Source organism: Podarcis pityusensis (assembly GCF_964106645.2).
Source record: "Podarcis pityusensis genome assembly, chromosome: 9".
Classification (NCBI taxonomy): domain Eukaryota; kingdom Metazoa; phylum Chordata; class Lepidosauria; order Squamata; family Lacertidae; genus Podarcis; species Podarcis pityusensis.
This window is the reverse complement of record NC_138034.1, coordinates 21876347-21902880: the sequence shown is the minus strand read 5'-3', so window position 1 is coordinate 21902880 and position 26534 is coordinate 21876347. Positions and strand designations below refer to the sequence as shown.

At 42.4% G+C, this 26534-nt stretch overlaps 1 protein-coding gene across 2 annotated transcripts in view; it reads right to left on the bottom strand.

Annotated features, from left to right (window-relative positions):
- Positions 1 to 2285: 2285 nt before the first annotated feature.
- SGCZ (sarcoglycan zeta) overlaps positions 2286 to 26534 on the bottom strand; it is a 565518-nt gene continuing 541269 nt past the window's right edge. The window contains exons 5-7 of one of the 2 annotated variants that reach the window (XM_081020156.1): positions 17694 to 17766; positions 6938 to 7061; positions 2286 to 4227 (exon numbers count right to left, since the gene is read on the bottom strand). In XM_081020156.1, coding sequence (XP_080876282.1) covers positions 4027 to 4227; positions 6938 to 7061; positions 17694 to 17766 — 398 coding nt within the window. In that variant the 3' untranslated portion in view covers positions 2286 to 4026. The remainder of the gene's footprint in view (positions 4228 to 6937; positions 7062 to 17693; positions 17767 to 26534) is intronic. The other variant, XM_081020155.1, reaches the window with a different exon arrangement.

Here is a 26534-nt window from a genome sequence, read left to right as displayed (position 1 = left end):
GAACTGGTCTCTTGGTCCAGTTGCCAAGCCAGATGTTTTCCTAAACATCTGGTTCATGTAGGGAGGTGCGGTTGCTCTGAGAGCAGAACAGAGAAAGGAGGCTCAGTTCTGGTTATGACCACACTTGCTCTGATTGCCTGGGACAAGAGTCTTTTCACACTCATGCATTATCTTGAGGTGCCCATTTTCCAGCTTAAAATTAACAGTGTGGCATTTCAACTAACAAATAAACACATAAATGTCAAAAGGGAAATTCATCTAGTTGGAGATCATTTTAGAGCTCAGTTATAAAGCCTTCAAATCCTCTGTCCTCTCTTTCATTTTATATGGTTGTAAATCTATGGCTACACATAATATAGGGGAGAGTCTTTACTTCCAGGGAACCAAACAGTCTCTGAAAGTTCATACTGTAATTCAACCATGAACTGAATGCTTCCAGTTTCACACTTTGCCCTCTTGTTCTGCTAACTAAATGACTACACCATCTTACTGTTCATTGTCTCCTATGACTTCATAGGATTTTTATTTGTTTATTTATTTGGTTCATCTGGAAATTTGTTAGCCAGCCTGTTTCCCTCTAGCTGTTGTTAGGCTCTGGAAAACCTGCACCATCTAACATGGGTAATGGAGAGGGATGATGGGAAATAGCTAATATAACAAATATTACTTTAAAATACAATTGAATTTATATGGGTCCCAGTTGATATTTTGACAAAATATTCAACCCAGCTCAGATGTAAGAGGAAACCACGGTTTCTGCTGTGGGAACAAAGCATAATGAGCCTCAAGTTGGTGCATTGCCTTCTCCTCTGACTTGCCTGTGAGAAGATTGAAAATTTTTGCTTTCCGTTTAAAACAAACCATAGTTTCCCATGGCATTTGAACTGTGATTTGTTGAAACTATGGTTAAGAAGAACAAGCCAGGATCAGATGATGATTTCAAACCCTGGCTTGTTCTGAAACGATAGTTTAAACAAACCATGGTTCTCCCAGTTCAGAAGTCACAGAGAATGCTGATTGATTTAAAACTAGAGGTAGTTGCTTCTGATCTCCTTTAGGAGTGGAGGAGCATGGGATTTTCAGGCTTGTCATAGCTTGTTCATGTAATAGGAAACCATAGATTCCTACTGTGGCAGAATTGTGGTGCTATCCAGTCAGAGACCTGATTTACATTTTCCTCCAAGTAGCATAGCTGCCACTGAAATTTATTTATTGCCTTTTATTTTATTTTTAAATGCTCAACGTGATTTACAATAATTAATTTGGATGATAAAACAATATCAATAACAGAAAATAACTTCTTAGTGGTTTCTCCCATTGTGATTCCAGTATTGTGCACAGCTGTGAAGTTTGGGAAGTTGTGCACATTGCTGGAGGAGTGAGGGAGAAACCTGAGAGGTGGCAGCAAGCACACTAAAGTAACAAGCAAACCAGCCCTGGCAATCAGTCAACTGTTTGAAACACAGGCTGCTTCAAGAGGAAAGATACTGATTTAGTGAGTATTGCCTGAATTCTGCAAGCTGCAAGATACATTTCTGCGGTGGCTCCCTGTTTGTGAAATGCTCTACCCAGGGAGGTTTGCCCAACACCTTTCTTACATATATCTTTAGATGCCAGGTGAAAACATTTTCTTAATCAGCCAAAAGCTCAAGTATAGAGATTCTATGTCATTTTAAACATGTTTGTAGGAAGGAGAGAGATTGGTTTGTTTTTATTATGTATTTTGTGTTCTCATTTTTTATTTTTATGTTGTAGGAAAGCGCTTCTGGTTTTTATGCCTTGCCAACTGTCCAGGCAGACATGCAGCCTATGGCTTTTCAGCCAGCAATGTATGCCCCACCCCTGAGGAGGCCACTCATTGGACAATTTTGAACTCCAGCAGCTGATGGGAACTTGAGCCACCTACCTACGTGGCCAAGGGGAATTCCCTCAATGGCTGCCTGACCATGTGCGTTCTGTTTTACTGCCCTGGGATGGCGACTAAGCGTGAGGATCTGCAACAATCACCCGTCCGATGGAAGGGGTGAGTGTCCATTTTGTGTTTTTATTTTGTGAACCGCCCTGTGATCTTCGGGTGAAGGGCCGTATACAAATTTAATAATGATGATGATGATAATAAAGGGACCCCTGACCATTAGGTCCAGTCGTGGCCGACTCTGGGGTTGCGGTGCTCATCTCGCTTTATTGGCCGAGAGAGCCAGTGTACAGCTTCCGGGTCATGTGGCCAGCACGACTAAGCCGCTTCTGGTGAACCAGAGCAGCACACGGAAATGCTGTTTACCTTCTCTCTGGAGTGGTACCTCTTTATCTACTTGCACTTTGATGTGCTTTTGAACTGCTAGGTGGACAGGAGCAGGGACCGAGCAATGGGAGCTCACCCCGTCGCGGGGATTTGAACCGCCAACCTTTTGATTGGCAAGTCCTAGGCTCTGTGGTTTAACCCACTGCGCCCCCCGCGTCCCTTAATAATGATAATAATTATCCTGAAAACAAGCTAAGCAAGTTCACAGATAAAAGGTTGCCTGTCCCCTCCTCCATCCTTGAAGCCATATGCACATTCACTCAAAATACGGAACTGGAGCTCCTGGGGTGGGGGCAGATAACAAATTGCCCCAAATTGGTCCAACAAGCAGTACCCCAGTGCCCCATTTCCACATAGTTCAGGAGGGTTTCCCTATCATCTGAAGACCCGTTTTAGGGGTGCTTATGGCTGCCAGGGTGACCAAGGGCCAAACATTTCCCCCCATGAACTTTAATTTATTTCAGAATCCTAGTCATTATATTTTGAAATTGCACGGGAAGATCTGATAATAGATGCTAACAAGAGAAAACGTCACTGCACTTTTTCACCATGATAGTAATTCCAATGCACTAAATTCAGATGGCTTTGTTTAGCTGCAGCTATTATGCTCCAAACCTGCCACTGTTTTGGGGTTGTATAGTGCTTTCCTCCAGTTCATTTCAATGGACGAAGCAAGTCTATGGGCATTTTCATGGGTGCGCATGCATTTGCTTTCTCCATTGTAAAGGATGAGGAAACCCACACATGTGAGAACTCAATGTACATCTGTGGGGCTCCAGTTCAAGGCATGGCTCTTTTTTCCATTATAAACTTCTATAACTTTAGAAAAATATTTATTTGGTCATCCATTTATCCATCACATCATCATGGGAATTTCTTCAGTGGTATATTCTCCCCCGACCAGACCATTCGTTGACCCCAGAATGCTACTGTTTAAAGAAATTGCTTTGTATATAATCACTATGTAATCACTGAAGTGCTGAACAAAACTAAAATTGGGTCTTGTTTTCAACATGAATAGGTTATATTGCTAAGTGCGTCCAAAGAATTTTTCCTACAAAACCCCAGCTGTAGGAGATAAACAGTAACAACGGATTGGCGATCGGGGAGGGATTCTGTCTCTTGCTGCTTAAAATGTGAATTGAATTTTAATTGTTTAGCAAAGCAAGCATCACACAATGCTCCAAAAGTTTTAAAAATCAGGGATAAAAGTTTACATCCAAAAGTGATGGGCATATGAAAATTGTGCTTTCAGACAGTAGAATTATTTATTATACCAATTCATCTCGCCTTTTGATTCTGGGAAAATTTGTATAGCATTATATCTATATCTATCTATATATATTTATGTATTATATATATATATATATTTATATATATGTGCAGATTCTCATTTACAGTTCCTGCAAAAATCTAAAACAATGTGCTTCACTTCATATATAGCAAAGGCACCTGTGTTATTCTCCCTTTTGGACAAAAGGTGATACTAAGATCCAGGTTTCCTGATGAAGACAACCGTTTTTGTTCCCCCTTCTTTCTTCCAGTCGTTTACGTCCACGAGCCAGACAAAAAGGCCACATTGTCTTCCTGCTTACACCGGAAGAGGATGCTCTGTGGGCTGTTTCGGAGCTTCATGATGGAACGAAGGAAACCGGGCAGAACTGTGAAGCAGAGGGACAGTAACAAAAAGGCTATTCTGGTGTGAGGAGGGGTCGGGAGTCTTTTCAGCTCCACAAGCAGATGTTGCTACTGGACTGACACGTGGAGCCTGCTCCTGCCGGGGAAAGGTACAGTTTACCATTGGGACAAACGCAGAGCTCATAGATAGTCTGTCGAGCTGCTGATGAGCTTGGCGGGGAGGAGGAAGAGGAAAAAGTACCCACTGGTAGATTTCCTAATCGGATTGAGTCCGCGTTCAAAAATATCTAGGAGGAAAAGAGAAGAGAAGAGAAAAGAATGTAAAGCTCTTTTCATGGTGTGTATCAGGCAATGTCCAACCGGTCGATAGCAGTCGATTGTGTGATCCAGATCGATTCCCCCCCCCCCCCGAAAGCTCAACAACTTTGGCTCCCCAGAAGAAGCTCAACAGCTTTGGTCAATCTAATGGGTAGGTCACTGCTAGTTTTTTATAGTGGGTGTAGATCACAGTCTCTTGGGAGCTGGACATGCCTGGTGTATATTATAGATGCCTCCCTATCGTGTGTGGATGGCGCCATTTTGCCTGCAAAAGCAACCACACTCACCTACGGATATCAGGCATAGAGGGAATGATAAATACATGGGGCCTGGTTGAACATTCTCTGTCCGCTAGCATAGTAGTTGTTTAAAGGTTGTGAAACAAAGGAAACCCAGCACAATAGTTGCACAACAGCTGACTCGTGTTGTGGAGGGAGACAAAGGAAAGGGAGCAACTTCTTTCCTCTTGTGCCAGCGTTGCTACTCCTATGACTGCCACCTGATAGGGAAGGAAAAGGGGAGAGTTTGGGAGGTGTCATTTGGTGACAGTGAAGCTTTGAAAATCAAACCAATGTCTTTTTGGAGAAAGCTGTATCAATTCCAAGGTAATTATTGGAAGCTGCCCAGAGTGGCTCAGGAAACCCAGCCAGATGGGCAGGGTATAATAATAATAATAATAATAATAATAATAATAAGTATTATTAGTATTAATTGGAGGACAGCATTGGGGGACTCGCCCATTTCCCGTAAGGATAAATTGGATGCAGTTTGCTATGGAGTATGGCAGGAATTCACTTCTTTTTATAACTTACCTCTAGGGTTACCACAGATATAAGCAAAAAGCTCACGTCCAATTGGCACATGGAGCTCCCATTGGCCAGGCAAGCATCCTGAAATGGCTGGCTGCTCACTGGCAGAAACTCCAATGGAGGGCTGTAGACTGACAGCCCTCAGAACCAACAGAATGGGTTTTACTGTTACAACTGCTGTTAGCTTTTTACTGATGCCTTTTACGATCTTCAGAGTGGCAACAATGGTGTAAAAGCATGATGGCAGTATTTTAAAAGCTCTTGAGCTTAAATACTGATACAAGGCTGAGGCTTTAAGTATTTCCTGCATTATAGCAGCTGCCGAGGGACACATTAGTGTGACTCAAGCTCAAGCCTATGGAAAGCAATGGGGCTCCATGGCAGTGTAATGGCTACCTATAAATTACTTCTTGGAGCAATTCAAACCATCGTTATTTTCATGCCATGTGTGGTTTGGACCAATAGTTAAATATGAATATAAAACTGAAAGCTGGGATATAATAGCATGCAAGTCATGAAAGTTTTCAAAGCACCTTGAAAACATACACATTTTAACACTTCTTCCTTTTGGTGATCTTGATTTAACTGTGGCCCGTTTATCAGTACCGCTAAGTGGAAGGAGCAGGTAAGCTATGCATTTTTCATCACTAATGTAGCAATTATATTTGTATGTTAGTGTATCAAAATAATGAAGTTTGAAAAGAGCAGTGAAAGTGAAAAATAACTGTATAATTCACAGCACACTGAAATATTTAGAATTTGCTGTTCATTTAAATATCCCCTAGTCATCAGTGCCACATAGGAAAGGAAGCATGATGTTTGTGCAATTTTCAGTCATTTATTATGACAGCTGTGCATGACTTGTGACCTGCAAAGCTGAATGTGGACCATCAGGCATATTTACTGCCTGTATTCTGCCAACGTCTGCCTCCTGCTTTCGCAACAGTGCCTCCTTTGCAGACAACAAAATTGCTTCCCCTTGAAAAGTCACAAACATGGCCATCATGCCGTGTGACATGTGGGAATAGCTCTGAGACATGCCACACAAGACAGAAGCGACAGATGAAGCAACATGGATTGGGTTATGATTGGGAAGGACTCCTCAGTAGGAATGCCTTGCCCAGCGTGGAATTTCTGAGGTGAGCTTGATGACTCTCTTATACCATTTTAACAGCCACCGCTTCACCTAAAGAATTCTGGGGTCTGTAGTTTGTTAAGGATGCTGAAAGGTCTTAGGACATCATAGAGTTACTTGGACCCTGCCCATCTGACTGGGATGCCTCAGCCCATTGGGAAAAGCCATGACTGTCAACATGGTAGCAGAGTGTTTTAAATGTATGATGTGGATATGATCACTATCGATGCATACTGTACACATTGGGAATGGAGGTACGAATCTCATGTAATGTGTCATTGAGCTGTAATATGCCCTTTAAAATCACATCTCTTTCCTGACTTAATAATTTAATGCATTTCTAGACCACCTCTCCACCATAATGGCCCACAAGGTGTTTGCAATTTGAAAATGAAAGCAATTCAATTCTGAAAAGGAAATCCAGTAACTAAACCATGACTGTTTAACTTTGGGTATCTTCTGATGGTAAAAGGATGGGTTGTCAGCCACCTGCAGTCTCTTCCAGAGTCAACTAGGAAAGCTTGCTTGTACTATCTGAAGCTTTTTGTGTTTGAGCCACATTTGCCATAAATTGTATTGACAACTTTGAGCTGCTCTGTTAAATGCTACGATTCCCGATGTAATCTTTTCATGCTGACACAAGTATGTGGTAGGGATGATCTGGCTAACAGAGCACCATTTGAGTTGTGTTTCCCACGTGTATGTTTTGTGTCATGGTGCTCCTATCAGACTTACCTCCCCTTCTGTGGACTGCAAGTGTAGTTCTTTTCTACAGGTAGCTTTTAAGTCCCCTGCAGCTGCACTCACTTGTATTCCCTTGGGAGCTTCCATTATCAAAGATCTAGTTGGCGATTCGAGCCTGAAAGTGTGTTTTTGAAAAAAGGAGAGAGAGAGGGAAAGGGGGGAAAGTCTTAAATGATTATGCTTTGCACATATCACCCAACAGCATAGGTAAAATCTTTTCCCTAAGACAATGTAAAAATAAAACTTCCACTGACTCCCCTGCTTTTTGGAAAAATTCATTTTCAAGATGAAAAATGTCAGTTCTTACAATATTCATATTCCTTTAGATCTCAGTTCAGAGCTGTTTTTGGAACACACTGCATTTACTTCTGGAACCACATATTTCTATATGCACATAAATACACGTACATGCATACACCTCTTAGTGAATGTTTGTGTTATAGATAACAAATTATTACGTTGAAAAGGGGTTATTGTCTCATGTAAGAGCCTGGTTTTATGACCACCAGGTGGTGGGTTGCTTTCTGCTTGTGCCAAGGAGGTGAGGAGTGATAGCACACGACAAATCTACACTCAAATATTTGCACTGCATCTTTGCAAAGTTAATTCTACCACCCTACCCAGAAGTGCTAATGATTTATGCCTGCAGCCTATCACATGATTGTTTCACTGTCACCATGACTGGTGGCTATCATGCTAGGAGGGTCTTAAATATGTGATTCTGCAAAAGAAGGCAAATGAAAATCATCAACAAACAATATGTACAGCCTGAAGTCTGACAATACGGCTTTAGCTTCCTACAGCCGGTGGTGGCCTGTCAATCAAGACTTTGTATGGATTCACATCTTGCATTATTTGCATGATCATTACAATTCTTCCAACATGACTGAAAGCTCAGAATTTATAGTTTATTACTCTTTATTTTTTCTGAGGAGTTCAGAGAGGCTTATGTATGTCTCTGGAATGGCCTTCCATCCAGTTAGTTTACAAAGCTAGACTTGCACACCTTCTGCAAGGGATCGTGTGATGCATGTGGTTTTGTTAACCGACAGCAGGACTCACCTGCAGACATCAAGCTCAGTATTTGTAACTACTTTGATGTTTTGTCTGCTCTTCCCCTTAGCTTAAGAAGACGAGCATTAGAACAACAAAAAGCCAGCCCTGCTGGATCAAGTCAAAGGCCTTCCTAGTTCAGCAAGCTGTTTTCACAGTGCACAACTGTGGGAAGGCTGCAAGCAGGCTTGGTTGAATCTATGTTGTGAGGTGCATATGAGAAGCTCTCTCACCTTATGAAGTTGACAAATAAGAAGCTTCTCATATGTTCATCTCACATGAAAATCTTTATATCTACATCTATTCATAAGCAAATTTCGAGTGACTATATGTTTCTGCAAGGCCTTTGCACTTCGATAAAACCTATGGCCATCCCCCCCCCCTTTCAAATTCAGCAATATGACCTTCTTAACTTCATTTTTATGCATAATCAGCACAGTCAGAAAAATAACAATCCTTTTTCAGTGCTGAAACTCAGCAACACAAATTCAGTGTATTGCCCCCAGAACAAATTTTGCTGCCTCATGATCTACCGGTGGGACTTTCCCCCTGGCCCAGGTTTTATTTTATTAATTTTGTTTTAGATATTTCTATGCTGCCCTTCAGTAAGAATTCCCAGGGTGGTTTATAGAAGAAGAAAGTACCATCTCCCAGTTCTCAGAGTACCAGTGAACATAACAAATAAATAAAACAAATGGTGGACAATAAGAGAATGCAAGAACTACAACAGCAGTGAGAGCTTAAAAGCCAGATAAAAGCAAATAGCATGAGTTAAATTGTGTCTAAAAGGCCTAGGAAAATGGAATATTTTTTTCCCCTGAAACTAAAAGAACAGCAAAGTATTCATCAGTTAGGCCACTCGGGTGAGAGCATTCTAAAATTTTGAGACAAACAAGAATTTCACTGCTCATATTTTGTTTTGAAACAACCATTACGAGTCCCCAAAACTGGTTTCCAGATCTTGATATGGAAAAACTAATAATCTCAAGCCAAAAGTGAAGTACTTTCAAATCTATTGCTTTCACATGTAACCCCTCTCATTAAAATCAGTGGAATTTCAGAAATATTTGCTATATGCTTTCTAAAAGTGCAGCATTTTCCATGGAGCTACTACAGCATTCTCTTTTAGATATCCTTGTCTCTAAAGAAAAGGGCATGGTTTAAATTCCAGGAAAGTTCTCTTTTGAACAGTCTGAGAACCTGCTTTCCTTTCAGAGAATAAATTCTTTGTCATAACGATACTTACTTCACTGCTACCAATGCAGTGTTTTATTCCCAGCCCTCCCTTAGGCAACAGGAAGGTATGCAACTATATGATAAAATGGGCTAAAATTTCTACATGCTGCTCTACTGTACAGGAAATTAAAAATAAGTGTGGTTTGATTTTTTTAAAAAAATACTACTTGCCGTGGAGGCAAAATAGCTTCTCTGTAAAAAGATTTCATTTCAGACACCACCACTAAGTTAAAAGCATGGTTAGAAATAATGGGCACCATCTACCCAAAGTTAAGGACATTTAAGATCCTTTGGTTGCAGAGAAAGAGATGTTAAAAGGTGCTTAACCTCACCCCTGAAATCACAGGGACTGGAAAGCACTTAAATTTGATGGGGACATGCCTGGAATATATACCACAATCCTAAACTTGCTATAAGAGACTAAGGTTTCTTATCGCCTATTGTGTCAACACAATGAACCAGTATAAATGTTTACCACTAGGAACTTTCATTGGTTGTGGATCAGGAGAAAAGAGTTGCAGCTGCACCTTCAAAGAAACCTCTCTGAGGTTTGCTAATCATATTCCACTTGCCTTCCCAGGCCTGCTTGAGAGAGGGGTGTGTGTGTGTGTGTGTGTGTGTGTGTGCGCGCGCATGCATGCACAGAAGCGCAAGTCAAACCACCCTAAGATCAAGGAAAATGTCACCAACAACCAGTGCTAAATTTCTAGAAAAAGAGGTGCAGAACTCACCATGAACATCTCCTTTGTACTCTTATAATGGTAATGGTGCCCACCTAAGAGCCAGAACTCCGTTCCAGCGAGTTCCAGGTGAAAAAAAAGCCCAGCTCATGAGGAAAACTAAAATGGTACTTGGAACTGAGTGAGTTCAACTCAAGCCAGGACTCTCAAGAGGCAGAAGACAATTGATCTAAGATTGTTACCCAGCATTCAAAAGCAAGTAAAGAAGGCTTGGCCATAATTATTCGGAAAGAGAATGGAGGTACTTTCAGGTTTTTTTGCTCTTATAGCCTTAGAACTGAATTAAAATGAGATAGATCACTAGCATGGTGTGATAAGGGTTTGGAAATCTAGGAAGTGGAGTTTTGCTTTGCTGGACAATCTTGCTTTGCCTGAACTAATCTTCCTACAAGGCAACTATACCCAGATTCTATGTTTCAGTATGGTGGGGTTCAAAGATTCTGCTAGCTTGCATGCAGGTGAGTTAGGGAATCTGCCCAGTTCAAAGAGTTCTGAGGTTTCAGGTGGTGGGACCAGCAACTCTCCACAACTCACAAGCCAGCAAAGGGGTCAGTGGGGTCAGTAAGATTCCTTAACAAAGAGGGAGAGGTTGCTCTACCTCTGGCACTATAAAGAGATGGAGGTGGCGGTGAATACTTTCATATCTCTGGGTAAAACATAAATGTCCCAAAACATGGGAAAAGGAGTCTCAGCGGCAACTACATGGGATGTAGATTGGCCCTGGTTTGGGTTCATTATTGCAAAAGGAAAAAAGGTAGCATTAAAAATGAACACTCAAAGGGAAAGACCAGACCATGAGTAAGTAATTCATTTTCGAGCTTCGGGTATCTAATGAGTGGGGAAAGGTGTTTCACTTTCCCTCATTTCTTGCATTTCTCCTGCAACATCTGGTCCCCTCTCCTCCATGAAACTGGGTATCTTGGATATGGATTTCTCAAATGCAGCTAGTGGAAAAGCAGCTATGGTCAAGGCATGCAGGGGAGAATCAATGGGGAGGAATCAGGGTAAAGCAAACATCCCCAACTGCTGTTTCTCCCCTCCAAATTGCACTGCCTCTCCCATGCATCTTTTCAACTGTTTGGCTCTTAAACCAGGAAAGATAATTACAGCCCCAGCTCCAATTCAGAAATACGGCAGTATCGAATTTATGACTTAACTTCATATTATTTCATGCAGAGCATGTCAGTTACCTTATTATCAATCCTAAAGCTCTCATTAAGTCCTAGACATCTCCTAGCTAGACTCTAATTGAATGGAACATTCCATTATTTTTGGCATAGCTAGTTTTCCTTATTCTACCAGGAATCATAGGAAATAATTGACTACTTTGATGTTAACAAGTCTAGAAAGATAGGTGAAGTGTGTGCGCATTAAGCAATAGTGTCTGGAGTTACAATGTAGTTTGTTGCCAAGGCGGGAGTGAAATCTAAAGATAAAATGACATCTCAAGAGCCTTTGAAAATGTCGTTGTTATGTATTGTAAGTTAAGGAGAGGTTTTGTAGTGATAACACTGGGGTGGGGAGAGATCAGAGGAGAAAGGTAGCAGAATTAAATGAAGGGCAGTTTGAAAACTTGTGACACATAGAACAGATGTGTTATATATGAATAGAAGCGGAATCAATTGTTTGAGGAGGAACCAGGGGAGGAGAGGAAGAAGATCACGGTAACCTGCAACAAATCCTTCATGCACAGAGAACCTACATTGGAGGTGGTTGAATAAGATGCTCTCCTGGGAACAATGCAACCCAGAACAGGGATACTGCCACATCATTCTCCATTATCTATGTATGTTGGCGTTCTGAGTGACCCCTCTTGTTGTTTCAAAACTGCAATGGATGTACTGGGAATTATCCACTGTGCTGATTTTTTATTTCAGAATTTTGAGCATAGCACTGGGCGTGTGCGCTTTGCTACAGCCTCCAGTTATTACACGTTTTTCCTCTCTTCTGCATCAGTGCACGATCCCCCTGTTACTCTGCACATGGGGTACATGAGTGGGTGACAGGGGTGAGATAGGGATGCAGGGACCAGCAACATCTGCATGCCATGGGTATGAGAGAAGGCTTCACTGAATGGAGGTCAAATAGATAGGAGACCCAGGAGTTTAGTTTATTTTATTTTTAATACTAATAAAAAATAATCTGTAAACTTTATTGGCCTGGGGAAAGTATGGGGTTTTTTGCCTACACGATACTGTGCTGATCCTAGTTTGGCCTGACTGGTGTCAGTTTAAATAGATGGTTGTAAATGACAGTGTAGTATGGGGATGGATTTAACAGCAAACAGAGGTTAGGGTAGCAACGGCTTACTACTTTGGACCCTCAGAGCTATAGGGGGAGAAATGATCCCTTCCAAGGTTTGTTTGGATGACACACTTAAAGCTATGATCACTGGCGGAGGAACATTAGGGTGCATAGGGTGCCATTGCAGTGGCCCCTCCACGCACCGGGCGTCATGCCCCCACAGGTGGCACACCACGCCCCCAGGATGCGCGCTACACCCCTGCAGGCGGTATGCCACACCCCTGGGATGCTCGTCACATCCCTGGGGGGTGCCAGCCATGCCCCCACCTGCTCTCCGCCCCCGGTAGCACAGCATGCAGCTTCGCCAGTGGCTGTGATCTGGAAGGACTTTTCTCAGCCCTGGACTGGACAGGTGAGGTCTGCAGGGTTGGAAATAAATGATGCAGTACCTCTGGCCCAGAGTCAGGAACAAGTTGTCCAGATAATTTTGAGGGGAGGGGATATGGGCAGACATCTCCTGCTCTCGCCTAATCTCACTCTGTTCAGTTTTCCACAGATCTCTTGATTAATAAATGAAGCAAACTTTTAAAACATATGAAATAACAAAATAAACTGCATTCCTTTTTAATGAAGGAAATTGCATTCAAAAGTTATACAAGGGCAGATAATTTTTCCTTGCAATTCTCATTTTGTGGGTCCAGGGTTCTCCTGTGCCTGTCATGTTTCAAGATAGTCAAGGAGTGTTTGTGACCAAAGTCCTATCTACAAATCTTCTCGATCCACCAGGTCCCATTTCCTATGGATAATGACTTAAAGGTTTGCACATGTCTATTCCTCAGAGACATCACCTTGCCAACAAAGGTCCGTATAGTTAAAGCAATGGTTTTCCCAGTAGTGATATATGGAAGTGAGAGCTGGACCATAAAGAAGGCAGATCGCCAAAGAATTGATGCGTTTGAATTATGGTGCTGGAGGAGACTCTTGAGAGTCCCATGGACTGCAAGAAGATCAAACGTATCCATTCTTAAGGAAATCAGCCCTGAGTGCTCACTGGAAGGACAGATCGTGAAGCTGAGGCTCCAGTATTTTGGCCACCTCATGAGAAGACTCGACTCCCTGGAAAAGACCCTGATGTTGGGAAAGATTGAGGGCACAAGGAGAAGGGGACGACAGAGGATGAGATGGTTGGATAGTGTTCTCAAAGCTACCAGCATGAGTTTGACCAAACTGCGGGAGGCAGTGGAAGACAGGAGTGCCTGGCGTGCTCTGGTCCATGGGGTCACGAAGAGTCAGACACGACTAAATGACTGATCAACAACAACATGCCTCTCTAATGGGGATATGAGCTGTAGGACCCAGATGCCTTATTCTCTAGCAACCGTGAGAGTTTGGTTGACTTGCTTCCTGAGGACAGGGATTTCAGTTATCATTTCCACAGGAGTAAGGTGACTCCAAGGGCCACCAAAGCTCTGCAAAGTTTCTAATTATGGCCTGCCTCTATGGAACCTCAGGGATGTGAATACAGCCTTCCAGGCCTCATGCCTCTTCCAGGATCAACCCTCCTTCCCAGCCCCATGCTCCATTGGCTCTGAGTTGCATCCCCCTTGAGTGTTTTTGCCTGGTTACAGCATGTCATGGTCACAATGTGGTGAAATCAAAATTAGTTGGTCCCCTTACTTTTGCCTCCAGCCTCACCTACTGCTAAGCCTATGGTGCTCAGGCTGAAAAAGGTTCCCTGCCCCTGCTCTATGGTTTTAGCTGATCTTAGGCCACCTGGCCATCACCTGGTCACTTACCTGCCTCTAAACCATCAGCCCCAACAGACACTTCCTGTTTGGTGCACTGTTCTCGGTGCTGCTGTTGCTGAGTATGTTGCCATTTAGAAGCTCCCTTATTCACATTAACATATAAAAGCACAAATGCACCAAGATCTACCCTATATAATTTATGTTGATGGCTACTTTGTGAGGCCTCCTCCTGCCCTGAAAGTAGATCACATTAACATGTGCTTTCATAGCTTCAAATCAAATCTTTTAAAGTTCTGTATCTGTTTAAGGGCAGCGGGGGGAAATTGCGTTTGGCCTCTTTGTGGCTCAAGCTTTTAATGAAAGGATGTCCTGCTATGTTAGTGCTTTTCTCTTACTCCCTCTGTCTTTTTCAAGAACTGCTCCTGCTGATGCCAGGCAGTTGCAGCTTTGTAGAAAACACAAAACTATTGTGCAGGATTTGTGGGTCTTCAATACAGATCAAATTAAAAGGGGATCCTACTATCCTTGTCGACTCCTTGTCGCTTGATCAATTTTCCATCTCATTATGCCCAGTGTTGGCTTTCAGGATTAGCTTATAGTCAATCTTACTGTAGCCTTGATGATAAAAGGGGGAAGGAAGCTATTAAATTTGATTTTCGAGTTCTCCCCAGAGGTGCAGGACAACAACAAAGCAATTTGCCCCCCTTATTAAGAAGTTGATTGAGGGCATAGATTTCTGCAGATAACCACAGTGGTCTTTTATTGTGTATAGAAGCTGTTTGTTTCTTAATGACTACCTGGACAAACTGCGTTGCTGTCATATTTAAAATAAATATTTTGGGGTTTATACTCTCCTTAGTTTAGCTGGGCTCTTTCTGACAAAACGTGGCAACTGGAGTCTGACAAATAAATTATACAGGTGTAATTCAGTTATACAGATGTAATTCATTTTACTGTTTGTAAAATATGATCCTCTTATCCTGCTTGTTCCTGCTAATGAGTCTCAGGTTCAGCTAAGCTTTCTTGGGCCAGGGATCATGTAACAGGGTTTATAAACTCTCAAAAATGGCTATAGGCAGCAAAATCTTGCTAGCAAAAGATTAACTTGGGTAGATTTTATCTTGTCTGAGCTGAATGGTTGACTAGCAAGGGAATCTAAAGATGATTTAGAAGGAACAAAATGTAAACATTCCAAACTATGGGGGAATGTTCAGAGTATGAGAAGCATGTCCATAAATGTTTAGGATATGATTTTTATTTTTCAGATTAGATTTGGTCATTGATACTGCTATCATTTATCAAGGCAGCTGAATTAATTTCCTAAATCTGAAAAATGCTTAAGAATAAGAATAAAGTTATTTATGTGGGTAATAAAAAATAACCTGTTTAAATAAAGTTTTACACAGGGAAGTTGCAATCCAAACCTACTTATCTAGGAGTAAACACCAGTGAACTCCATGGGACACATACAGGACTCTACTGTAAACCTCTCAAAATTTTTAAATTTTATATTATTAAATGTACAAGATATAACATTATGCAAGTAAAATAAGACAAACAGATTTGTTTGTTTAAAAAACCATTTCAAGATATGATGGAGAGGCTCAAAAGTGAGGTGCAAAAAGGGATGCAAAATTAATAGGGCTCAACTGAAATTGATCCAAAAAGATTTCTTTCTTTCAAGCTCCTCCTGAACTGTTGGAGAATTTCAGACCTCCCCTATTTGGTGAAACAGCCTACCCCATTTTGCCATTCATGAATTCTGGATGCAACTTAGAATAATAAAAGAATAAAAATATTATTTTATTTAAAAAACATATTCAAAAACAGCCTTAGTTTATGATGACCAGACACTGGCACAGGTTCTGCCTACAGTGATGGACCTTGGTGTCTCAAATTTCAGCGGCACCTTGTGCAATGCCAAAGTTCTGCACCCCCTGCCTCTGACCTTCCCTTCTACTTCATAGTTGAGGTGTCTCCTGCAGGGAGTGCAACCAAACTGGTCAAGCTCCCCCAAAGCTGCCTCTGCTGCCTGTCCTCCTCTGAGAAAGTGGAGTAGATCTGGGCGCCATCAGTATGCTGGTGAGGGCTGATTCCATACTTCCAGATGACCTCACATAGTGGCTTCATACAGATGTTGACTAGAGGGCTAAGGCTGACCCCTGTGGAATCCCACAGCTGAACTGCCATGGAGTCAAGCAAAAGTTCCTCAGTGCAACGCTCTGAAACTTAGCCTCAGGTAGAGCAGGACCACCATAACACTGTGCCCTTTACTCCAACCAGCAAAGTTGGTCTAATAAGATTTCATGGCTGATGGTATTGAGGAGTGGCAAAATATCTGCCTTCCTCCTGTTACCACAACCAGTCTGCTACTGGTTGTTTTAGGTGCTTCTCTCCTTATATCTTTTCTAGGGTTTCCTCACACACACCCCTCTTGACTTCTGGACAGGAAACAGGAAGTGGTGCTCCTTCGGAGTCAGGAGATGTTGCCCCATCACAGCTAGAGTTATGCTTTAGGGCAAATTTCCTCAACCTCAGCCCTCCAGATGTTTTGAGACTACAATTCCCATCACCCCTGTCCACTGGTCCTGCTAGCTTGGGATCAGCTTGGGAGTTGTAGGCCAAGAGCATCTGGAGGGCAGAGGTTGAGGAAGCCTGCTTTAGGGCAACGTGTTCAACAAGTGATCTCATCTGATTTCTGCCCAAGTTAAAATGCTCATTTTACAATGGTTGACGACTGCACTCCCTTGTTGTAGTACTTGAGTCCATCTCTTGAGTCTAATGTGCATGAAACACCCAAATCTGCTTTGGAAAGAGAAGGGGACATCAACCTTACCACAACCTCTGTGACATGTGCTGAGATGGAAACGATCCCAAAAAACAGAAGAAGAAAGAACCGTATACTGAAACACAACTGTTTGTTTTAGGCTTACATTTAATCTCTTTGCCTTTTCAGAAAAATATTGATCAGGGCTCAGCCGCACAGCCACATCTAAACATATCTAAGGCTTCAACAGGGAAGTCATTGTCATTAAAAAATAAATAAATCTTAGTTTGACTTACAGGCTCCCTGGAAGTTTTAGGATTCAATCTTTTTAATAAAAAAATATCTCTCTGATATTTGGGAAAAAGACAAAAACCACAAGAGTGACTGGCCGGCAAATGCAGTATTGCTTCACTGACATCAGGAGTGAGTGGGTTTTTTTGTTTGGATTGCAGCCTTTGAATAACCTTGGAAGGATAGATTCATAGGAAAGTGAAGGACAAATATGGCTCAAGAGAGAGAGAGACAGAAAATGAGCAAAAGGCAAACATAGTTTTCAAGGGCAAACCACAGCATGCCAACCCTTCCCTGACATTTGTGGCTTGCACATCCTGAAAAAGTTCATAATAAGAACAAAAACTCAGTTTTCAGAGGGACAGGAGTGCTCTACAAACCCCATTTAACAATGAATGAATCCTGACCCATCACGGCTTCAGACAACTTTGATACAAGGCACAAATACATGTCAAAAGGAAAATGCTTTTGTGAAAAGGTCTATGATTAATTTTGATTCTTCATTTGTAGGTGAATTACTTGAAAGTTTTGTTTATGGGCGAGGAGTACACAAATGCTATAGTCATATGAATGAACAATATAACTTACTTTAAAAGCGTTTTAAAGCATAGCTGGTCTATTGATAACTTGCCAAATAAAACTGAAATCAATGCTTTCGAAACACCTACTTGAGGTCTTGGGAAGGATCTGCTCTGATATGGGGAGTCTCCACAGAGTGCTCAAATACAGCCCCTTCTGTGCCTAAAATAAATACATAAATAGGATACAGGATGGTTATATTCTATGTGAAGATCACAGTTTAAATGTATTACATTCCTCAAACAAAAGCATTTCATTGAACTGATTTGTTTAATGTTTCAGCACGTTACTGTTGGTGAGGTTTCTTCAAATTAGACTGGCTCTAGAAGAATGCTTCCAGCTCTATCCCCCCCCCCCTAGAAAAAGAGGTGCCAGAATTCACCATGAACACCTTCCTCATTCTCCCACCTGGGAGGTGCCGGAAGTGAGTTTTGGTGAGCTGCGGCTGAAAAATTAAAGCCCTGTTGGACTCTTATCGTCACCGCTGACCATTGGTTAAGCTGGCTGGGTATGATGGGTAGTGCAACAATATCTCGGGGCCCATAGCTGAGGAGCACTGCTCTAGAAGGGTTGCATGTTTTAAAGAAAATGTGATATATGAAAAAGATTTGATTGGTGGCACTGGAAGCAAAGGTCCTGATCTTCAGGCTGGGGGGTGCTGCTGCGTCATTCATATCAATGGTGGCAGAAGCTCCATGCTTAAAGGAGTGTGCTCATGCATCTGCCTTGTCCAGAAAAGGAAATGGACCAGCACTTGTATAAAGAGGAGTGCTTCTTCTGTCCAGAAGATTCCATACAAAAATGCCAAATTTCCACTAAAGACCGATTTATGTTTCCCCTCTCCAGATGCATATGAGTATAATATCCCAGATCTTAGACAGTCACCTCTAGTCTAGATCTCCAGTATCCTATGCAATGCTTCAGGATATAATGAATTATACCAGATTTTTTAAAAAAATAAATTATTTTATTCTATATGGCCAATGTGGTTCCCTCCAGAGGCTACTGGATTCCAGCTCCCATCCCTTCATCTTAAGGTAGCATTCAGATTTGTGTCTGGTTTCATGATTATTTTTATTGTTTAATTCTCTATACAGTTTGTTTATTTATTTATTTATACTAACTATAAAGCGATATACACATGCCTTAAATAAATAATAATTAGCTAAAAACTGGTCAACATTTGAAAACAAAGCTTTTTTGTTTTTTTGACAAAACAAGATCACAAGTCATAGATGGGGAGTGACAACAGCTATTTATTAGTTCAAACTCTAAGCTTTCAGTATTGGGCAGCAATGTGTTAACTAGAGGACCAGTGATGTACTCTCTTAAACAGCATAATCATGGACATGGAGGGATCATCCATAAAGAAATTAGAGATTACAGCAGACCGAGCATGGAAAATCTTCTAGGAGATATCATTTAAATAAGGCAAGAAACCCACAAGATACATGGTCATTTTATAAATGGCAAGATTCTCAGAAATATTTCTGTGACACAGAGCTCAGCATACATCATATCCATCTTAATTCAGTACAAGCCACAGCTAGTCATGCATTCACAAATTGTACTCCCCTGAAACTATGGAAACTGAAAATTTAGTACTCTCAGAGACTGGCTGGTGTAAACTATTTATTTCTGCTCGATTTACCAGTTACTGATATTCGGCCTTTGGAAAATGACAATGAAGATGGTTTCATTAATACCACTGGAAGCATATATTACAAATTACAGAGCTGAAAGTTTGGCAATAGATCATGCTACCCTTGCATCCACAGAATGAGCGGGTACTTGTTATATAAACAGCAAAACAAGGGTTTTCTCCATGCATTGTCTTGCTCTCAGAAAGAAAATGGCAGCACATTCAGCACAACACCAAATAAAGACTAAATTGTGCTGCTTTATTGGGAGTACTCTAGATGCAAAACTGCCACCACCCTTTAATTCAATCATACATCTAGGGTCACAATAAAATGAAAGCAAACTCAATGTTGCATGTACTGTTCATTTCAACAAAGGGACCAAACAGCAAGGTGTTGCTTTGGTACATTGTTGGTGTCGCTGACCAAAGTTGCGATGGTTTCAAAAGCCTCGGTGCTTCTACAGCTGGGTAAGCAAATGAGAGGGATGTTATTCCTGTAGATACGTGGACCCTGTGCACTGCTCTGGTTCGCCAGAAGTGGCTTAGTCATGCTGGCCACATGACCCTGAAGCTGTACGCCGGCTCCCTCGGCCTATAAAGCGAGATGAGCGCCGCAACCCCAGAGTCGGCCACGATTGGACCTAATGGTCAGGGGTCCCTTTACCTTTTACCTGGACCCTGACTTCTCAAATCACAGATGTAAGGAACCTCAGTTGTGCCTGTCTTTGTCAACAGGCGCCCATCGTTGTGGTGATATAGGATTTACAGGTGGATAAAGGATATCAGTTAAATGCTACTGGTAAAAGGTTTGCAAGTCATTGTGTTCGAATGAGAAACAATGTGCAACATTTAACAGCTGTATCATAAAACAGAATCTATGAACTCGGTGGGCATTTGGCTTGAAGTGTTACTTGGCAACATTGGAATATGTGCAGCCAACACCAGTTCTTGGACTAGTACAGCATTTGAATTAATAATATACAGTGGAACCTCGGTTTTCAAGTGTCTCAGAAGCTGAACACCGAAAACTTAAAAAGTAATTGCTTCCGTTTTCGAACGAACCTCAAAGGTCGAGCGGCTTCCACTGCGTGTTTTTCTTTTTTATTAATGGATTTTGCCGACCATCCATTGCTCCTCAATTTTCGAACATTTCGGAAGTCGAACAGTCTTCCGGAACACATTATGTTAAAAAACCGAGGTTCCACTGTATTTAAATTATGACAGATTGAAACTAGAGGCTTGACACTGCCATTTAGATTATGTGAATGTGTGTACACAAACAAGTACACCAATCCCAGCATAAGTCGCCTTAGCAACTCTTCCAGGTCATAAAAATCTAAGAAGAGTCATACTGGATGAGACCAAAATTTATCTAGTCCATCTTTTGCTATCCACAGTAGCCAACTGGACACCTTTTGGAAGCCTACAAGTAGCGTATGAGGACAATAACCGCTTTGCTGTTCCTCCCCAACAAATTCCCAGTAACAGGACACAGCTATCACAAGGAATAATAGTAACCATTTACACCATTCTTCTCCATGAAATCTATATAGACTAGTGACTATCACATCTTGTGGCAATGAATCCCACAAGTTAACTCCCTCCTTGCTCCACCTCTCCTCCTTCCAATCTGCCCCAGCTTCACTTCCATGGCCACCTGCTTTCTCCTAAATCCCCTGCCCAATTCATCCATTCACTCATTCATTTGAATCCCTTGCCTCTACCCACAGCTTCCTTCTCCCCCCTTACTTTAATTTCTTGTCTCCTTTCTGCCTGCCTATGGACACATTAGGTTTTCTAGCTTCACATTGCCCACCCCTTCTATGATAGTTGAGCAGCTCACTGACATTGGTCTAAGGTATCCCAGGCACAAACAAAAATGAGGTGGTGGGAAAATAATAATAATAATTTAATTTTTTATACCCCACCCATCTGGCTGGGTTTTCCCAGCCATTCTGAGTGGCTTTCAAAGGTACTTTGAAGCCCTGTAGAGGAGTGAGCAGAAGATACAGGTGAAACTCGGAAAATTAGAATATCGTGGAAAAGTTCATTTATTTCAGTAATTCAACTTAAAGGTGAAACTAAATGTCTTTTCTGATGATAGCAGCTTTTGCATCTCATTTGGAAACCGAGGACCCAGAGTCTTGAGGAAGAATGGGGAGGCACACAATGCCAGATGCTTGAAGTCCAGTGTGAAGTTTCCACAGTCTGTGTTGATTTGGGGAGCCATGTCATCAGCTGGTGTTGGCCCACTGTCCTTCATTAAGTCCAGGGTCAATGCAGCCATCTACCAGGAGATTTTGGAGCACTTCATGCTTCCTTCCGCAGACAAGCTTTAAGAGGATGCTGACTTCATTTTCCAGCAGGACTTTGGCACCTGCCCACACTGCCAAAAGTACCAAAACCTGGTTCAATGCCCATGGGATTACTGTGCTTGATTGGCCAGCAAACTCGCCTGACCTGAACTCCATAGAGAATCTATCGGGCATTGCCAAGAGAAAGATGAGAGACATGAGACCGAGCAATGCTACTGAAGCATCCTGGTCTTCCAAAACACCTCAGCAGTGCCACAGGCTGATAGCATCAATGCCACACTGCATTGAGGCAGTAAGTGACGCAAAAGGGGCTCAAACCAACTACTGAGTACATATGCATGCTTCTACTTCTCAGAGGTCCAATATTGCTCTATTTGCAGTCCTTGTTTTGCTGATTTCATTTAATATTCTAATTTTCTGAGATTATTAATTTGGGGTTTTCATCAGCTGTACGCCATGATCATCACCATTATAACAAATAAAGGCTTGACATCTCTCGCTTTGCATGTCATGAGTCTATCTCATATATTAGTTTCACCTTTTAAGTTTAATTACTGAAATAAATGAACTTTTTCACGATATTCTAATTTTCTGAGTTTCACCTATAGATCAGGATCTACTGGGAGATTTCCCAGGTGATCTTCAGTAGATGCTGCATAGTATCTGCTTTGCATGAATGGCTTGCTACTTGATAACAGCCACCATGTGGAGTGCTTTATGGCTTCCTTCCATGCGTGAACAGAAAATAATAGTAGTATAGATTACTAAAAAGCACCGTGCGTCATTCGTAAAGATGGAATAGATTAAAGCCATAATATGCACTTTTTAAAAAGGTTATTCAGAAGGTTCTATTTTGATCTTGCCGTTAGTGTTCCCGATTATTACCTATATAATGACTTGCTGGCCATTTAGTCTCCAAAGCATCCTACCTTTTCTCTGTACCACGGAGCTGAATAACAGATGTAGAAGGCAAAAACCACCTGTCATTACCACAAAGTAAAAGAGAAATGATTTATTGAGAAATGCCCTTCACCATGGTTCAAGTGGGAAATTCGGCAGGCAATAAGAGAGGGAGAGGGACTTGGGCACTTAAATACCCTTCTTTAGATCAGCAGAGAGGCAAAGTATGGTTCTTAATTTAGCAGTATGGGAATCAGGTGTACTGCAAAGCAATTGACAAGAAGACCTGGGAATCTGACAGAACCATACAAAGAGGAGGAGGGGGCATGTGGGGATACATATGACAGTCAATGAGCCATTCACTACAATAACCTCATACACACATTGTAGCACTGCAGCAACTGTTTTTCGCTGCAGGACATTGCAGAAAACAGTGAAAGTTGAAAGCAGCTAATACTTTAAGAAACACTATTGATCAGTGATAAAATTCTCGCTTTGTACTTTTCAACAGGGTTCCTGGGTTAGAGATTTGCTCTGCCTATACTAAAGGTAGACAAAACAGTAGTAGATTTTCCATGTGTGGAGGCAAGGGGTTTCCAACTTGCTATGGGACCCAGTGTCACAGATCATGCCGGTCAGTAAATTATACCAGGCATAGGAAAACTCCGGCCCTCCAGATGTTTGGGACTTCAATTCCCATCATCCCTGACCACTGGTCCTGTTAGCTAGGGATGATGGGAGTTGTAGTCCCAAACATCTGGAGGGCCGGAGTTTGCTTATGCCTGAATTACACAGGCCAAAGCTGGAGTTTACTCTTTCTTAGCAAAAAGATGATCTCTTCAGACTTGGTTGAGTGTCAGGCTCCATGAGATCAGTTGCCATGACCAAAGCTCCCCGTCTCCCCACAGCTATCTAGGTCTCCTCCTCTCCAGGGCTTTTCCCAAGCAAACAGACTGTGCCTGCATGCCCCCTGTCTCCTGGTTCTGGGAGACAGGGGGTGGAGAAGACCTTGCCTCAGCAAGAGGGGGAGACACCTGTGCCTGTTCATGAGCCTGACTCATCTCTGCCTCTTGGCTTCCCTCCCAGTTGCCGGCTTCAGCTTCTGATTCTTGACCTGCCACAGACTCTCCCATCTCACTAAGCTTTCAAACACAGGAAGGACTCAGATTCAATTCCAAACACACTTACACGGAATTAAGACCTGTTCATTTAATGCAACCAGACCCCTAGTGTTAAACAAAGCATGAGATGTTGAGAAACAGTGTAACACTAACAAAAGTGAAACGGCATCGAGTATTTGTGTGTCAAGACCCCGAAGCTACCCCCTTATTGAGAAATAACACACACAAGGACATGGATATTAGGTTAATGTTATTGGGCAAATTTGGCCACAACTTTATTGATTACAGAATGTGAGGGGTATTGGCTTAGGCATTGAATGGACCCGACTATATCTTACTCCTGCCCGATGCGCCGGAAGGGGGAGCCCTGTCAATGCATACCAACTCGAGCTCCCCCTGGTGTTCCCATTGAGGTCGTGTCATGGCCCTAGCCCCCGACCCGGGCTTCGGACAATATCAACACCCCAGATTCCTTTAACAGAATACCCTTAAGCTTGGAGGGGCAGGCGATGGTCACACCTCCCCTCCCCCATCACAAGGTCAAACAATGCCTAACCGCAACCTTAACAAAGTTGTGACGATTGCTACGAGGTAGGCGAAAACCACATGGCCAGTGCCAATTTGCCAAGTGGAAAAATTCCTACCAGACCCCTCAACACTGACCAGCCAAGGTCCATATCAAGGCCAGTGCCTAAACCTGCAAAATAGAGAGGGAGGGTGGGTGATTGAGGAAGCGAGGCAAAGAGGAAGCCCTCTGGCTTGTGCCTCCGTTTGCATGGTCCCAGCCACGCACCCCCACCCAGCGGATTGGCTGGCTGGGCTCTGGGGTGGCTGGGATCCCCTGGGCAATGGGGGACTAAGTCCCCCGCCCCTGGAGGGGAATGGGTGGCCATGCAGTCCACCGCAACTCCTCCCCACTGGGAAGTGGAGTGGATTTCATGACAAGCTCTGAGGTTTATCCACACAAGGCAGGAGTGGGGAACATTTGACCCTCCAGACGTTGCTGAACTACAACTCCCATCAGCCCTAGCAAGCATGGCCAATGGCCAGGAATGATGGGAGTATTAGTTCAGCAACACCTGGAGGGTGAAAGGTTCACCACACTTGATGTAAAGCATTTGACACACATTACAAAGACTAAAATCTACATGTTCTTAACTATGTGAAGGCTGTGTAATTCAGATATTGGGAAGCTGCTGCCTTTTAGAGAAGCCAATCAACATGACAGCAGCTATTGGGGAAAAAGGGAAGTTCCCTTAGATGGGAAGTCATTCATGCTACAATTGGGTATTCCAGGAGGAAGGAAAGTTGGGAAAATTTTAAATAGCTGAAATAGGGCACCACGTGCACAGTGTTCATGATAGTATGGCTGCAGACATGCACAGTATGTGTTTGTTTCTCTAGCAGAATAATTTCTCTGTGCCGATATGCCTCAAAGGTTTTTGGGGCACCTTAAAGACAAATAAATTATATTATGGCATAAGCTTTCGTGGACTAGAGCCCACTAAACAGATGCACGGACTGTAAGCATCAGTTGTTGGGCATATGCCATAAAAGAAATGTTACGCTTTAAGGTGCCACAATACACTTTGTTGCTGCAACAGACCAGCACAGCTCTCACTCCAGAATCTGTGGCCAAGTTCCAGGAGAAAGATTGCAGCATTTGTTCCCTTTGGTTGAAAGAACACTGGAGACTTAATGGTGTATTTGGACTATTTGCTTTATTTAACAAATGCACAAGCAGAGCAAAGGTGGAGGCAAACAGGCACTCCTGCAGAAGGCAGACAGATTCCCAGATAACTATTTATGTGGACCTACAAAACTGTACTCCCCGCTCCAGCTAATTCCACCTAGAAACACTCAGATCTCTCTGTTCTATCATTGCCCATTCAAAGCTGCTAGCTACTATTTCATATACGCATTCTGCAAAGCACAGGTCTGCAAAGCACAGGTCTGAGACCTCTCTAGCACTGCAGGAGAGAATTGCCCATTGAAGGGACCATCCCTGGTCATTAAGAAGCATTAACATGCCTCTGTCAGATCCCAGATTTACAGAGATGGAGCCAGCCAAACTCACAGCTGTATTTTCCCTTGATCCTAGTCTGTTCATACAGGCACTCAATTAGTCATATCCTTTGCTGTTTTATTTAATCTCCCTTCTCTGTTGTCACCATGTCCTGATTATCCCCTGTGCCTTTTGATGCCCTCTGTTTAATACTTTTAATGAGCTACAGTAGGCTTAAAATATTATATAACACCCCAAGAGAAACCAAGCTAAGTTAAAATAAAAACAATGGAATAAATTCTGGCTCCCTTGAAATCGGCGTCAGTGACTGCTAACCATCACCAAATGACTGTTAGAAAGCAACAATCTTCATGCTTTTTCTGTAGCTTGGATATCACTGCTAACTTCTGAAAAATTAGTGCAGACCTTTGGCATCAAGTGAAACTGAAACAACCTTCACCAAATCATCTTGAATCAAATTATGGTTCCACATTTAAAACTCCCACCAACTAAAATCAAAGCTCTTTTCCCAAACGTCCTTATTACTTATAATACACTATTAATGGATCCACAATTGTACTGTTTGGCAGGTGGATCAAGCTACATACCTGTTGCAATATCTGGTAAGCAAAGCTTACTATCAGTAGATAAAGGTGGCAGAGTTCTGTGTGATTTGGACAGGCTCTAAGAGGTTTCCTTCCCATTTGGTGTGCTCCCCACCATAGAGTGATGAGATTGTATGAAAAAGGCCACATCACACCAACACACATTCATATGTTGTGTTAAGCCATGGTTAGCTGAGAATGGGCCTCAGAGAAGACTGGGAAATGCTACTGGGTTACAAAGGGAAGGTGAACTACTCAATACCTACTTTGCATCTGTCTTCACCCAAAAGGAGAGTCTCCAACTTGGTGACAACAAGAATAAATGATGCAAGGAGGGAGCTG